A 13,053-nucleotide genomic window follows, 5' to 3' on the forward strand; every position below is an offset into this window, starting at 1 on the left:
AAATACAATACAGTTGCACTACAGTATGTACCATGTAGTCCTTTAACTTTAAAATTGTTTTCCATCTTAGAGATTTAAAAAAGTAAGGGTAAGAAATCTAGTCTTAATTGAACTACTTAAGTTTATAGCAAGATTTAAGCGAAACTGAAACATGTATAATCCCATTACAGAAAGCAAGAGGATACAGTTAACTCAAGGTAGCTTAAAAGTTACCAAAAATTCAAACACACAGCATCTGCAGACAGTTTCAAAATGTATAAACTTTTTTTTCTGTTCACATTCTAAATATATAAACATTTATCCATATTACAAACATACCACCTGTGTGAAAAAAAGCAATTGATGGCTTTAACAGTATTACAAACTTTGAGAGCTTGTACAACTTGTACTGTGTTTCAAATACAATGACACAGTAAAACTTTGAAAAACGTGGAAAAATACCAGCGCAGCATGAAAAGGAAAAAAACATTGATTTTTTTTTTTAATCACCTTTCGAGCCATTTAAACTCATTCCCAGGGCTATAATTTAGTGTAAACTGTATCAATAGCAATGCCACGATCTACAATCACACTATCACCGTCATTGGATCATTTATATAAAAGATTTAAAACCAGGGATTGGTACATGATATGCATATCATACAGCTCAAGCCTTCAACTGAATGACAGTTTTTATCGTTTTTTGGTGTTTGAGAGCTTTTAATAGTTAGTATGTAACCAATGTTTGGCACATTTCTAAATATTTTGTTGTATTAAAGTCTCGCTTAGGTCTCAAGACAAAACAATTGGAGGTTACATGAGCTAACAAAAGAATATCTTTAACACAGCTGAGATTTATTTACTCATCTGATCCAGACAAGAATGAGATGCATTTATTCTAACAAAGACATGAAATTTGTCTTTTTGTAAGGATAGCGACACATTAATTCATATTTATCATTTTTGGTATGTGTCTCCAACCATATTCCTTTTTTAACAGATTTGTAAGACAGTAAAGCCACATTATATTTTCCCTCATCAGCATTTCATCGAGCACATCAGCTTTATATAAGATAGTAGAAACTAAGGTTATCCAAAGGTTGTGCTGATCCTCCCACTAATTTTAATACAAGAACAATATTAGGTTCATGGTTCCTAAGTAATCTTAAAGTTCAGAAGTTATTAAATTGCATTTTTTTTTCAACTTTGGAGAAATATGGAAAAGTTAAAACTCCAATGTGTCCAGTTTGTTTGTTTCATTCGAATGTATAAAAAAAAAAAATCTTGAATAACCTAGTACATTTTAAAAAGAAAATAAGTTTCAACTGATTTAAATTTGTTAAACTCTTAAAAGAACTGTTAAATATGCATTATCAAGCTACCAAATGGAAAGCCAGTTTCAGTATTATTTTAAGATTTGCTAAAAAAAAAAAAAAAAAAAGTTTTGAGCTCAAATACCAATCAAGTCAAACCCTGAAAAGTGAAACCTAGAAAACTAAAATAAAAAATGGAAAATTTGCAAGAAGCTTGTATTCAGGTACAATGTATATTAAAATAAATAAATAAACTTTTGTTGCCTTCAATGTCACCATACTGAAAGTGTTCTCCCATCTGGTGTTAAAGACGAGGTACAAACCAAACTGTGATCTTTAAGTACCTTTACATCTCTATGTTCTCAATAAAATAGTTTTTCTTACCTAGACCTTTTGTTTGCACCATCAAAACCAAAGTTATGTCTTCTATCACGATTTCCAGTGTTCGTTTGGCTTGAAAGAAGAGGCCGGTACTACAAAGCAGGGTTTTTTTTTTTGGTTTTAGCTCATCTATCTCATCTAACCCCTGGTCAGTCTGCCCTTCCTATGAGATTGACAGATTTGGTGTCAGAGAATCAACGACAATGAAGAAGCAGAAAATAAAGCTCAGTATGTTCAACACAAAGACTTATAAACGCATTGATGTCAATGCCACATCACTAAAGTACAAATTTATCATTGCATATTGCATTATCTTAATATGCCCCACATGCAAAACTTAAAATTAAAAGAAAATAGACGACTTTGTCGTTTATCAATTCATTTTTTAGCAAGTGTTGGGTATTTACCTATTTTCCATTTGCACTTTATGTGATCCTCGATGCACCTAATCTTTACATGTAGCCTAAGACCTTATTGTAATTTTCTTTGCCTCTACTATTTTATTTTCCTCTAAATCATTCAAATTGTCATGTGTATGGATGTTACGGTAGAAGTAAACCTGTCTTGTCCTCTAAAACCAGTTAGTTTTAGCATCGTGGATAAGGACTGAACATTTAGTTGTTTTTAAATTCATTCTCAGTAGTTGGAATATTTGGAATTTAAATTCATGTTTGAGCATGAAAGCGCTGCTGAATTTACTTCAGAAAGGCAAACAAGTAAGTTGGTTTTAAATAAAATGCAAGTAATTTAGTGTTAAATGGAAAATGTTCACCGTTTTTCTTTTTGTGTGAATGTGTGTGTGTGTGTGGGGGTGTTTGTGTGTGTGTGTGTGTGTGTGTGTGTGTGTGTGTGGATTATAGCCTACTGTTGTTGGCAGAGCATAGTCTCCTTATATGCGGTTCAATCTTGGAACTATATGTTTTGTCAAACTCTGCAGAATTATTATGTTCAGATTGCAACCTGGGGATGCGCGTGCGTGTGTGTGCGTGTGTATACTGTATCAACCCATTTTACCATGTAAGGTCCAAATTGCATATTTTTATTCCAAATTGTTGAGGAGTTGACGTCATTTAGGTCATGTGTTGTCATTAAGGTTTGTTGGTGGTACCTGAAGTCAGACCAAATGAGATCCACTAATCGAAAAAGCAAGATCATGTAGTTGAAAAGTGAGAAATTAAATATGTGTGTAAAAGAATGTTTTAATACTCCCTTAATATGTTTAAAAGTCGGATATCCAGTGTTTGCAGGGCAGGTGCTTCCTGTTATTGAGACCTGAGAGAAAACTGAAATATTAAGAAAATGATTGTTCCACACACTTTACCCTAAATACTATTCAAGTTAAAAATCATACATTCCAGGTAATGGGGTATTGTAAATGTCCAAGTTCATTTTCAGTCATTTAGGATCTACAACGTCACATTATGTAATTAAAGATTCTTTAATATTTAAGCAAAAACTTTGGATGCTTCAGTCTGTGTTATACGTATAGATAAATATCAATTCTGGTGGGATGCACTTTATGAACAGCATCTCATTGAAACAAATTTAGAGAGAGACAGAAGACACTGCTTTGCTGATCAGTCACCTCTGTCCTTTTAAATTATTCACACATCTGTAGAAATCTTATCTGGAAGCCTAAACTACTTCAATAAGCCAATAAACCTGCTTCGTAGCACAAGCCTCTGATTGGTTTTGGCACTCTTCCTTCTTGAAAAAAAAAACAAAAAAACAACATGTGCAATAACAGCTTTTTCCAAAAGCGCTTTTACAGTAAATAATTCCTCATATATTTATCCTTAAGCTTCTCTTTTTTTCTTTTTCTTTTTTTAACTCACCTACGAATAAAAGAAATAAACTCAAGCGAGCAAATCACCTAATGAAAAATTTGAAAAGCAGTTTGTGTGTATCTGGATGTTTCTAAAGAAAGGTCCATTGACTTCGCCGGCTCTGCTCTCACAGTGTTGAGGAGCTGTGTGCAAAGTTTTGGAGGATATTTGAGGTGTAGACCGAGCTACCGAGCATGGAATCGATGATGGGGGAGCCGTTCGCCGAATCCCCTGAACACAGCGAGTCTCTGAAGGGAGAGGGGGGAGACAGAGCCAGAGAATCTTCCAGAATGGTCTTATTTGGAGTTAAATCCTCACCTTCTCCTTCATCCCCCTCCCCCTCCTCCTTGGCGTCGTAAATGTAGCTGTGCAAGAGGTCCAGCTCCTCATCCTCAGACCCTTCGTCCTCAAATTCCCCCAGTCTTGGGTCTGAAGGAAACTGAGAGGGTGTCAGGCTCAAAGGCTCATTGGCAGGAATTTGCTCAAAGGAAGTGCAGCTTTTTAGTGCAGGAACGTGAGAGCTGTGTGTGTTCAACAACGCCCCCTCCAAGCACTCGCGGGTGGGGCGTGTCAAGTCGCAGGGCAAATTAGAAGCCGGCTCATCTAAATCAAATTCCAGTCCTTGTTGCGTCTGTTCCGAGCAAGTCGGAGTCCAGAGGGGGCGATGTGCATCCCCCTGGTCGTCTTCTTCCGCCTTATTGCACGGAGGCGGCTTGGTGCCAGGCGTGTCCTGTGGAGGTTGGGGGTCTGTGCCATGGTTGCCGGTGGAGGGCTCACAACTGTGGGGGTCGGGGGTGTTAGTTAGGGGCCTGATGACCGCTGTCTGATTCGAGCCGGCTTCCTGTTTCCTCACATGCACAGACAGTCTGTGCCACACATTCCCCCCCCTCGGAGGGTGTCTGGGACCTGATTCAGACCATGACACAGACTTGCCATTAGAACTATGAATGAGATAAAGACCCAAGTTACTATCAAAGGAAACCAGGAGGTGGAGGCAGAAAAAAACAAACAGCTAAACACAACAGCAGCAACGTACCACAACAGGGTGATAGCATTTTAACATTTCTGGTGCATGTCAAAATACTTCTAACCATATTACTAGACATTAACAGCTTTGCTGTGAGAGCTAGCTGGTGAGCCGCTAGGAGCATTACACGTAGAGGCTCAACAAACAGCGATTCATAATGCGCTGCAGACAGCATTATGATCCTCATTTAAAGAATTAGGAGCCATCCAACTCATTTATCGATTCCTTTTTTTTTGGCTTTAATAAAATAGGAGGCATGCATTTGCTCAGATTTTTTATTTTTTTTGTCCCTGAACTGGCCTGTCAAAGACATACAGCTTAGTTCAGAATGAGCTTGGACTGGCTCTAATGTGACTAGTTTGAGGGTTGGTCAGGGAGGGTGTACATGCTGCGAAAAGTTAAATGTGAGGTTAATTCAGTATAAACCAAAAGCAGCAGGGCGGCAGGTCTCCTCATTGGAAGGCTGCAGTGTCAAAAACACCGAAGTGACCAGATAATCGAGGGAGTGATGCGTCTTTGGCATGCTTTAGTCAGGCAAACTGCTTTGTAGCTGAATGCAAAATAATAAGTAAAAAAAATTTAGAATATCCTATTCACTTAAAATTTTGCTGTTCAAGAATCTCTTAAGACTTCAAATCTCTATCTTACTTCCAAGTAGCCAAGGTGGTCGTAAACAAGATTTTTGTCCAAATTTCTAAAGGTCTGCAACAGTTTTTCTTTGGACTGAACTACCATTTTTAAGAGAACAATTTTCTTGTTTCTGAAAACATTTATACGTGGCCTACGAATCATTCAACATAAAAGGCAATTTTTTGGGATGAAATTATTCAACCACACGAATATACTTCTTCATCAGAGCAAACTTTAGCAAATCTGATGCAACCAATCAAGGTCTCCGTCTCTTATATTCAACAATGTTTTATGGCATGTCAGAGATAAGGCTAGGTCTGGAGAATCTATAAAAGAAATCTGAAAAGAGATCATAGCTTGCACAAAACGAGAAAAGAGGGTCCAATAAGAAAGTAAAACTCCTAAACCTTCTAACGGAGTCATGTTCCACAAGTTTAAAATTAAAGTAGTGGTGGCTACACCACCTGGATCTGGCAGAAAGATGAAACCAATAATGATTATCTACCAGACCTATAAGTAGTCAGCTGGTGAGAAACCCTCAACTGACTGCAAAAGACTGACAGCAAGACTAGGTGGCGGCAGTAATTGAGGTTTCAGTTTCCACTAAACGCTGAGAGGCTCCAAACTACAAGATGCTAAACAAATTACTAAACAAAAAATACGAGAAAAGTCTGTGCTCACAACTACGCAAATATTCTTTCTGAATTAGAGATGAACCAAAAGCGGCACTAGGGCCGGTGTCTCTGAAGAAGAAAGAATGAAGGCTGAAAAGAACACCATGAAGCATGGCGATGGCTTAGTGGTGCAGCTGCTTCCTCTGATACTGGAAGCCTGCAGCACATAGAGGGAAAGATGAACTCATTAACGTACCTAAAGTAATAAGAAAGTTAACAGATGCTGCTTTATGAGACATTATAGGAATGAATTTAATGCTCCAGGTCCGCCCTGCAGTGGGCTTTACCACAAAGCTAGCGCATATTTCGTCATCTGCAGGGCCCCACTGGGGTCTTCCTCTGGATTTGTTTCAACTTTAAGCTTTAATATCTTCATATAACAGTGGCACTTATAAGAAAGAGGCCACAAGAAGACTTGCTGTAACCATTTGAATGATTTATATCTCAGGGACAACAAGGGCATCGACTGAACACCGTCAAAGTTAGGGTCCCACCAATGTGCAAATAAAAATAATTCTGCAGCATGAATTGCTACAGCTTGCACACTCCACTGCCACAGAACTGAATTAAATGTGACTCAGATATTACAGCAGTGGCCCAATAAGAACGATCTCACACAATCCTCTGCTGAGTTTGCACTGATGAAGATTCTCTCACTTCGACGTGACGGATGCTCGAAGCTAAAATTGAAATTGATTTACCCTACTTTCTTAGTAATGTGGCTCATAATTATCAGACCACTGAGTTCACCGAGATGATGAATATTTCATTCCAAGAACATCCGTGGATTTGCCAAATGCAGCTGAACACCGTGGATTCTAACCCTTGATGCCACTACGCATGCTCTATTCAAAAGCTCATCAGAAACAACAAACATATACTAAAGACAGGACTTCCTTTCTTCACATCTAGACCTCATGTTTGTTTTTATAGGTTTTTTTATTTCATCTTTGGATGCATGATCAGATAGGAAACAGTGAGCTAAGACTAAATTCAAGATTGTATCTGCCACCTTGAACTGTGAATCCTTTGACACTACCACCTAAAATGTTTTGGACAATCACGCAATCGTTAGTTAGATTCCACTCAGGTTTTGCAGGTTTTGTGATGTAAGGAGAGAGGAAAGTACCATTATTACCCACAAACAGAACATGTTAGGGGCGATTGTTGAAGATGCACTAATGAAAAAGTCACAAATGTTAAAACACTGCAATTTCTAATGTGCTCTGTTGAGTACATCACTACCCATTTTTTTTGCAAGAAGTCTTGCACTTCAAACAGTCCAAGTCCGTTTACGTAAAAATAAATGATATTAACTGCCACGTTTGTTTCCTGTCAGATTTTGCCAGTGGAATATTTGACCAAATGTCTTCATTGACTGTGATTGAAGAGTGATGGGGTTGCTCAGACTTTAAGCTAAGCACTAACCTCGGAAATGCAAGTTCACTAAAAAATCCCAATTGAAGAGATAGATGGCTGTACAGCTTTCCCTTGTCCCTGCATCAACAGGACTAATAAAACACACCTTAATAGTGGTGTCACAGCTGTGTTAGGTGGGACATGTCATCTTATTGTTTCCCATCCTTTTTTAAGCACTAAAGGAAGACTTTTGCTCAAAATAACTTTAAAAAGGTTAATTGTGTTTTCAGTGTTTTCAAAGCAAAGTGCAAAGAAAACTGGGAATGGTTTAAGGAATTAAGAATTTGAATAGCACACATTGCTTTTTTATATACATTGCAGTTTCTGAACAGCCACTTCGTCGAATGTCAAAAATGAAAACAGTTCCACTGACAGTGCAGCCCTCCAGTAAAGAAGACAAATAAGCCCCCTTGCCACAGCAGTTGCCAGCCTTGGGACTACAGAGCTTGTGTAGATGAGTAAAAGGTTAAGGTTAATGTTAGGTAGGATGCATGGCAAGGATTTAGAGACAACACCTAAACATTTTAGGATCAGTCTCATTCTCTGCCCCACTCCTTACTTCAGTCACCTGTCCACGCGTCACTGCTGTGGAGCTCAAAAAAGTTACATGCAATTCTGACTGACTGTGTAACATCTGTTCTCAAATAAACACTTACATGAAGTAAAGGCCAGTTCGCTTCAAATCTGTAAAATCAGTCTCATTTCTTTTTGTGTGTGTGTAATATAATAAATGGAAGTTAATTTCATCATTAATACTTTAGAACTCAGGGGGAGGGGGATGTGTCTTATGAAAATATTTATAAAAATAAAATTAATTAAAAAAAAAAGAATATATATATATATATATAAATTCAGTTTCACATTACTAAGACTAGAGTACCAAAAGTCAAATTGTTATAATTTCACACACCCTAAACTTTTTCACAATTTGTTGCATTACAATTTGTTGCATTACAGCCACAACATTTTATTGGATTTTTAATGGGACAGACCAACAGAAAGAGCTGCCTAATTCTGGAGTTTAAGAAAAACAACTTGTTGTTTTCATAATTCTTGAAAATGAAAAGATCCAACAGTTGTGGCATTCATCCCCACACCAACCTCTTGTGACAATAGTTTGTAGAGCCACGTTTTACTACAGTTGTAGCTGCGCCTATCCAGGAAAGATTGTTCTCATTTGTCCTTGGAAAAAGAAAAAAAGCTCGAATTGAAAATCGGGCTTTCAAAAGATCATTGGAGGCCTTCACAAGTTAGTTGTTTCCTGTGACTTTATTTGCCAATTAGGTGACTTCTAAATGGTCATCCTGGATTTATTTATGGGTATCAGAGTCAATTAGGCTAAATCAGGATCAGGAAAGCCATGTTTCCTTTTATTTTGACTTCACTGTTTCACTCAACTACATGTTGGTCTGTGACATAAAATCTCTCCCAAAATACATAGAAGTTTGTGGTTTGTGGTAAATAAATGTGAACAAGTTAATGGAGTAAAAGCAATAACAGGATCTACAAAAAGAACTCAAACTATTCCACGTACAAGCTTACATACATACATCATGAACATGGATGTCGTGGCTTGATTTGTTTTTAATTCATTGGGAAATATAAAGTAGGATTAATCTTATGAATTAAAAATGTAGGTTTGTAGAATTGTCCACTCCAAACATATGTGTCAGCTTCCCAAGTCTCTTTGACTTCCACCGAATGACCGCAAATCAACCCGTTAGACAAGAGTTTGTTTCACAGAAGTTATTAACCAACACTGAGCACTGCAATGGTAAAGTAAATGGAGCTCAATCCAGATCTGAGAAAGAGGATTATTACTTTTAAGAGATTTATCTTTAAGGAATTTCTAAAAGACTACTCAACTCAAAGCCATTACCTGAAATAGCTTATGTAAAATATGCTAAGCCAAATTTCATGAGAAGTCATCCAGCGTAGTGTTGCGTTCTTGATAAACCAGCAGCCACTGAGCAGTTCTGTTACAGATGGGCCTAAAGAATATGTTTTTAAAAGCACACTGCTCTGCGTGTGTTTCTGTTTTGTAGTTTCATAACATTTATGTCCATGATGTTCATGCAAACTTTTCCCTTTGACTGCACTTTATAAGAACTACACAAATCCATGTCGTTTGGAAAAATAGTTGGTAGACTTCTAATTTTTTTATTTCATTTTGGTGCTGAATTATACTGCAAATCCCTCAGTTATGCCTCCAAAGTAAGATCTGGGATTTGAAAATGCCTTGGACAGTCGATCCCTTCCTGGGAGTCTCAGATAAATGAAAGCAAATTCTGACTTACAAGCTCAAAGGGGAAGGCACCAGTATCTTCTAATTTGAATACATGCTACTGAACATGATACAATTTTCACAAATATCAAAAAAAATTACTCACTTGGCATTTCCGGAAATCGCCTTCTTCCGACGGAACATGTTAAGGAAGCTGTTGCTCCCGCACTGAGCCGCAGACTTCCCGTCGCCGACATGCATTCGCACCACGTCGGATGTGGTGAAGGCGCTTCGGACGTTTCTCTCTGGCTTGGCGATGATAATGTACATCTTGGGCGTGAACATGCACCCCAGCGCTACCGTTACACTCAGGCTGACGGAGAAAGACGTGGTTATGATCTTGTAGTTTGAGCCGAAATAGATTGGCACGAAGGCAAGCCAGATGATGCAGGTAGTGTACATTGTAAAGGCAATATATTTGGCCTCATTGAAATTGGCAGGGACGTTCCTCGTCTTGAAGGCATAGTAGGTGCAGCTCATGATAAGTAGGCCGTTGTAGCCCAGCGGCGCCACCATGCCTACGTTGCTGGTGTTGCAGATGAGGTAGACCTCACGTATGCTTGGGTACGATTTGATGGGCTCGGGAGGCTCCAGAATAATGAGCGTTATCTCAAGAGTTAGCTGCACGCTGATAAGCATAAAGGCAATGATGACCTGGGCCCAGGCACTCATGAAGCGCGGTTTCCTGGTGCAGATCTTCTTCTTGCTGCCAGCCAGAATACGAGCAATTCGGTTTGTTTTAGTCACCAGAGCAGAGTAGCACATGGCAGAAGAGAGGCCTACCAAGAGTCTCTGCAGGTAGCAGGAGGCGACGGTGGGACGAGCGATTAATGTGAACGGACAGATGTAGCCCAAGAATATGCCTGCCAAGATGATATAACAGAGTTCCCTGCTGGAGGATTTAACCACAGGCGTGTCGCGGTACTGGATGAATACGAAGGTGACAAAGGAGGTGATCAGGATGCCAACGCAGGAGAAAACAACTGCGACGATGGATTCCACATCGGCCCAGTCAAGATACTTCAGAGGCAGGGGCTGGCAGCCTGAAAGACATTTACAGCACAAAGACGTATTAGCATGCACGTGTTGCAGAAGGACATGTTTCTTAACAGCCATTGTAAAGATTCTCACATGTTCCTGGACAAATTTCTTAATCAGCAGTGGTATAGTGTTCTGGCATCGGCTTGGCTTTAACTGCACTAGTTGCATGCTTGTCATCTAGCATGCGGAGGAATATTGAAGAGCTTAATTTGGAGGAGAAAAAAAAACTGACATCCCTCGACTTCCCCAGCTTAACACTCCATAAATGATGTGCTTCTGCTAATAGCATTAAAATGACTTCACTGTGAAGCCCACTTTTGATCTGACGCCTAACATGTCAAATCATTAGAAATCTGACATTTAAAAGTAGTCCATGTTGTCTAACACTGAGAGAACATGCTTTTTTTTTATTTTTTAGAAAAACTTAAATTTGCAATTCTAGATCCGTTCAGCTACAATTCTAAAATAAAGAAACCCTTCTAAGTAAACCAAGTGCCCTCCCTTCCCTTTCTTTTCTCTCAAAGTAATGAGAGTGAAAGGGAAATTTCTTCCTCAACACACTGCTGAAGTGTGTTCCCAGGCTTCTCGTGGCAGTAATGGGATTTTACACCTGGGAATGGAGAGCTCCTCTCAACTTCATAAATTGCTGTCAAAACAACCACCAAGATACAAGGTGAAGAGCAGGGAGCAAGGAAGCGAGCAACATCACCTTTTTTAAGTAACAAGGAGCTCGAAGAAGCAATGAGAGGATCACCCTTCAGGAAGAAGAGTGATCTGTAAAAGTATAAAATAGTTTGTATTTTATTCCATCTACCTAATTATTCACATCAGGTAAAGGATTAGCCTGACAGTAGCTGAAACAGGTGAACTATTATGGATTTGTTCAATAACGTTTGTAACTTATATTCAAATTAAACTAAATATATCCTGTTTTAGATCAGACACTATTGCCGAAATGATTTTTATAACAGCACAAATTAGAGACAAACTGTTTTTCACCTCGGTGTGTATTTAGCACATCAGACACATTTTCCTTGTTTGACGTCAAGGTGACATCAGAAGAAATCTGGCATGACTTATTTGACAAAACTTTTACAGTTTAAAAGGAAATTCAATCAAATGCTAATGATATTTAAAGAGAATTTACATTAAAAAAATCTGAGATTTTGCAGTAAACACATACATTTTGTATTAGTAATCCCGACTCATCGAAACAGGAGACGTTTAATCAGATCTAATGTCAGACAATGAGGGAAAAAAGCCTTTTTTTTCCATCTTTTTGTACAGTGTATGTCCATATCTGGCTTAAAAATAGTTTAGCAAGATTTTCTTACCTGCGAGATCTTCGTCGGGCCACCATCCCAGCTCACAGGCCTTGCAGGTAAACTCATCTTGAACATACTCATTGTCCTTGCAGGTCGTGCAAATCCAACAGCAGCTCACTTCACCTTTCCTTATCACCTGTGTACCAGATGGAGAACAGGCATTGTCTCAACCAATCACAACCCTAATCCAATCACCACATAAAGCGCAGCACACTTTAAGAAGCACAAAATCGTAATTTGCATCAAGGAAAATTTAAAAGTCAAGCATTTTTTTTGTGTTTTTTTTTTTTTTTTGGAGTCAAAGACAGTGTTTGGAAAACAAGGCCAACTGCTCTCTTACATCCGGCTCCCAGAGAGGCTGTTAGCAGCGCTGTGATATGCAAAGCAGGGTGATAAATGGGGCAAGAAACAAAGCAGACAGAGGAAGAAGTATGGGACAGCCAACAGAGAGAGGCTGAACCCTCCCTTCAGGACAGCTCAGTGTACAACAACAGAAACTATTCATCCCCAGCAGGAGTATTTCATGAAATTGGGCACAGAACCAGTTTGATTATTACTCAGTGAGGCAAACTGGCCTTCTCCTAGTCCAGTTAGGGTAAATGTCCCAGTATCACTGGGATATGTGTGTGATATGTGGCATAATTTAAAATTAAATAATTCAGGAATAACCTTTGTAAGGTTACATCATTGACTACTTATTAAAACCAGGTAAGGTTGTATTAAGTAGTCAAAACTTAGAATGCATTTCTTTAATAAATATAAATATTTATGTCATCAGTATTTACTAAATATTAATAACATATTCTTGTACAGAATACCGGAAGAGTAAATACTGTATATTTTATTGAGATGCACCACTTAAACTAATAACTAGTTTTAAGCAAAACAACATTTTATTTTATATTTTATGTGTATTAGTGATTTTGATGATGGCACTTGACAAAATGTAATTTTTGTTACTGGTTTCTCGATTGATGAATGATGTTTTCGTGACTTCATTTTTTGTGTTTTTATGATGTAAATCACTTTGTGCTGAGCTGACTTGACTTATAGCGTTCATACATTTTATCAAAAGCAATTTTATCTATATCTATCTATCTATCTATCTATCTATCTATCTATCTATCTATCTATATCTATATATCTATATCTAT

At 38.2% G+C, this 13,053-nt stretch overlaps 1 protein-coding gene across 5 annotated transcripts in view; it reads right to left on the reverse strand.

The window, feature by feature from the left end:
* Positions 1–2,641: 2,641 nt before the first annotated feature.
* The window catches only part of grm1a (glutamate receptor, metabotropic 1a), a 45,675-nt gene continuing 35,263 nt past the window's right edge, over positions 2,642–13,053 (reverse strand). For 4 of the 5 annotated variants that reach the window (XM_008397735.2, XM_008397734.2, XM_008397733.2 and 1 more), the window contains 3 exons: positions 11,909–12,035; positions 9,640–10,576; positions 2,642–4,440 (listed from right to left, as the gene is read on the reverse strand). In XM_008397735.2, the coding sequence (XP_008395957.1) occupies positions 3,627–4,440; positions 9,640–10,576; positions 11,909–12,035 (1,878 nt within the window). In that variant the 3' untranslated portion in view covers positions 2,642–3,626. The remainder of the gene's footprint in view (positions 4,441–9,639; positions 10,577–11,908; positions 12,036–13,053) is intronic. The other variant, XM_008397737.2, reaches the window with a different exon arrangement.

This window comes from Poecilia reticulata, linkage group LG21 (assembly GCF_000633615.1).
Source record: "Poecilia reticulata strain Guanapo linkage group LG21, Guppy_female_1.0+MT, whole genome shotgun sequence".
Taxonomy (NCBI): domain Eukaryota; kingdom Metazoa; phylum Chordata; class Actinopteri; order Cyprinodontiformes; family Poeciliidae; genus Poecilia; species Poecilia reticulata.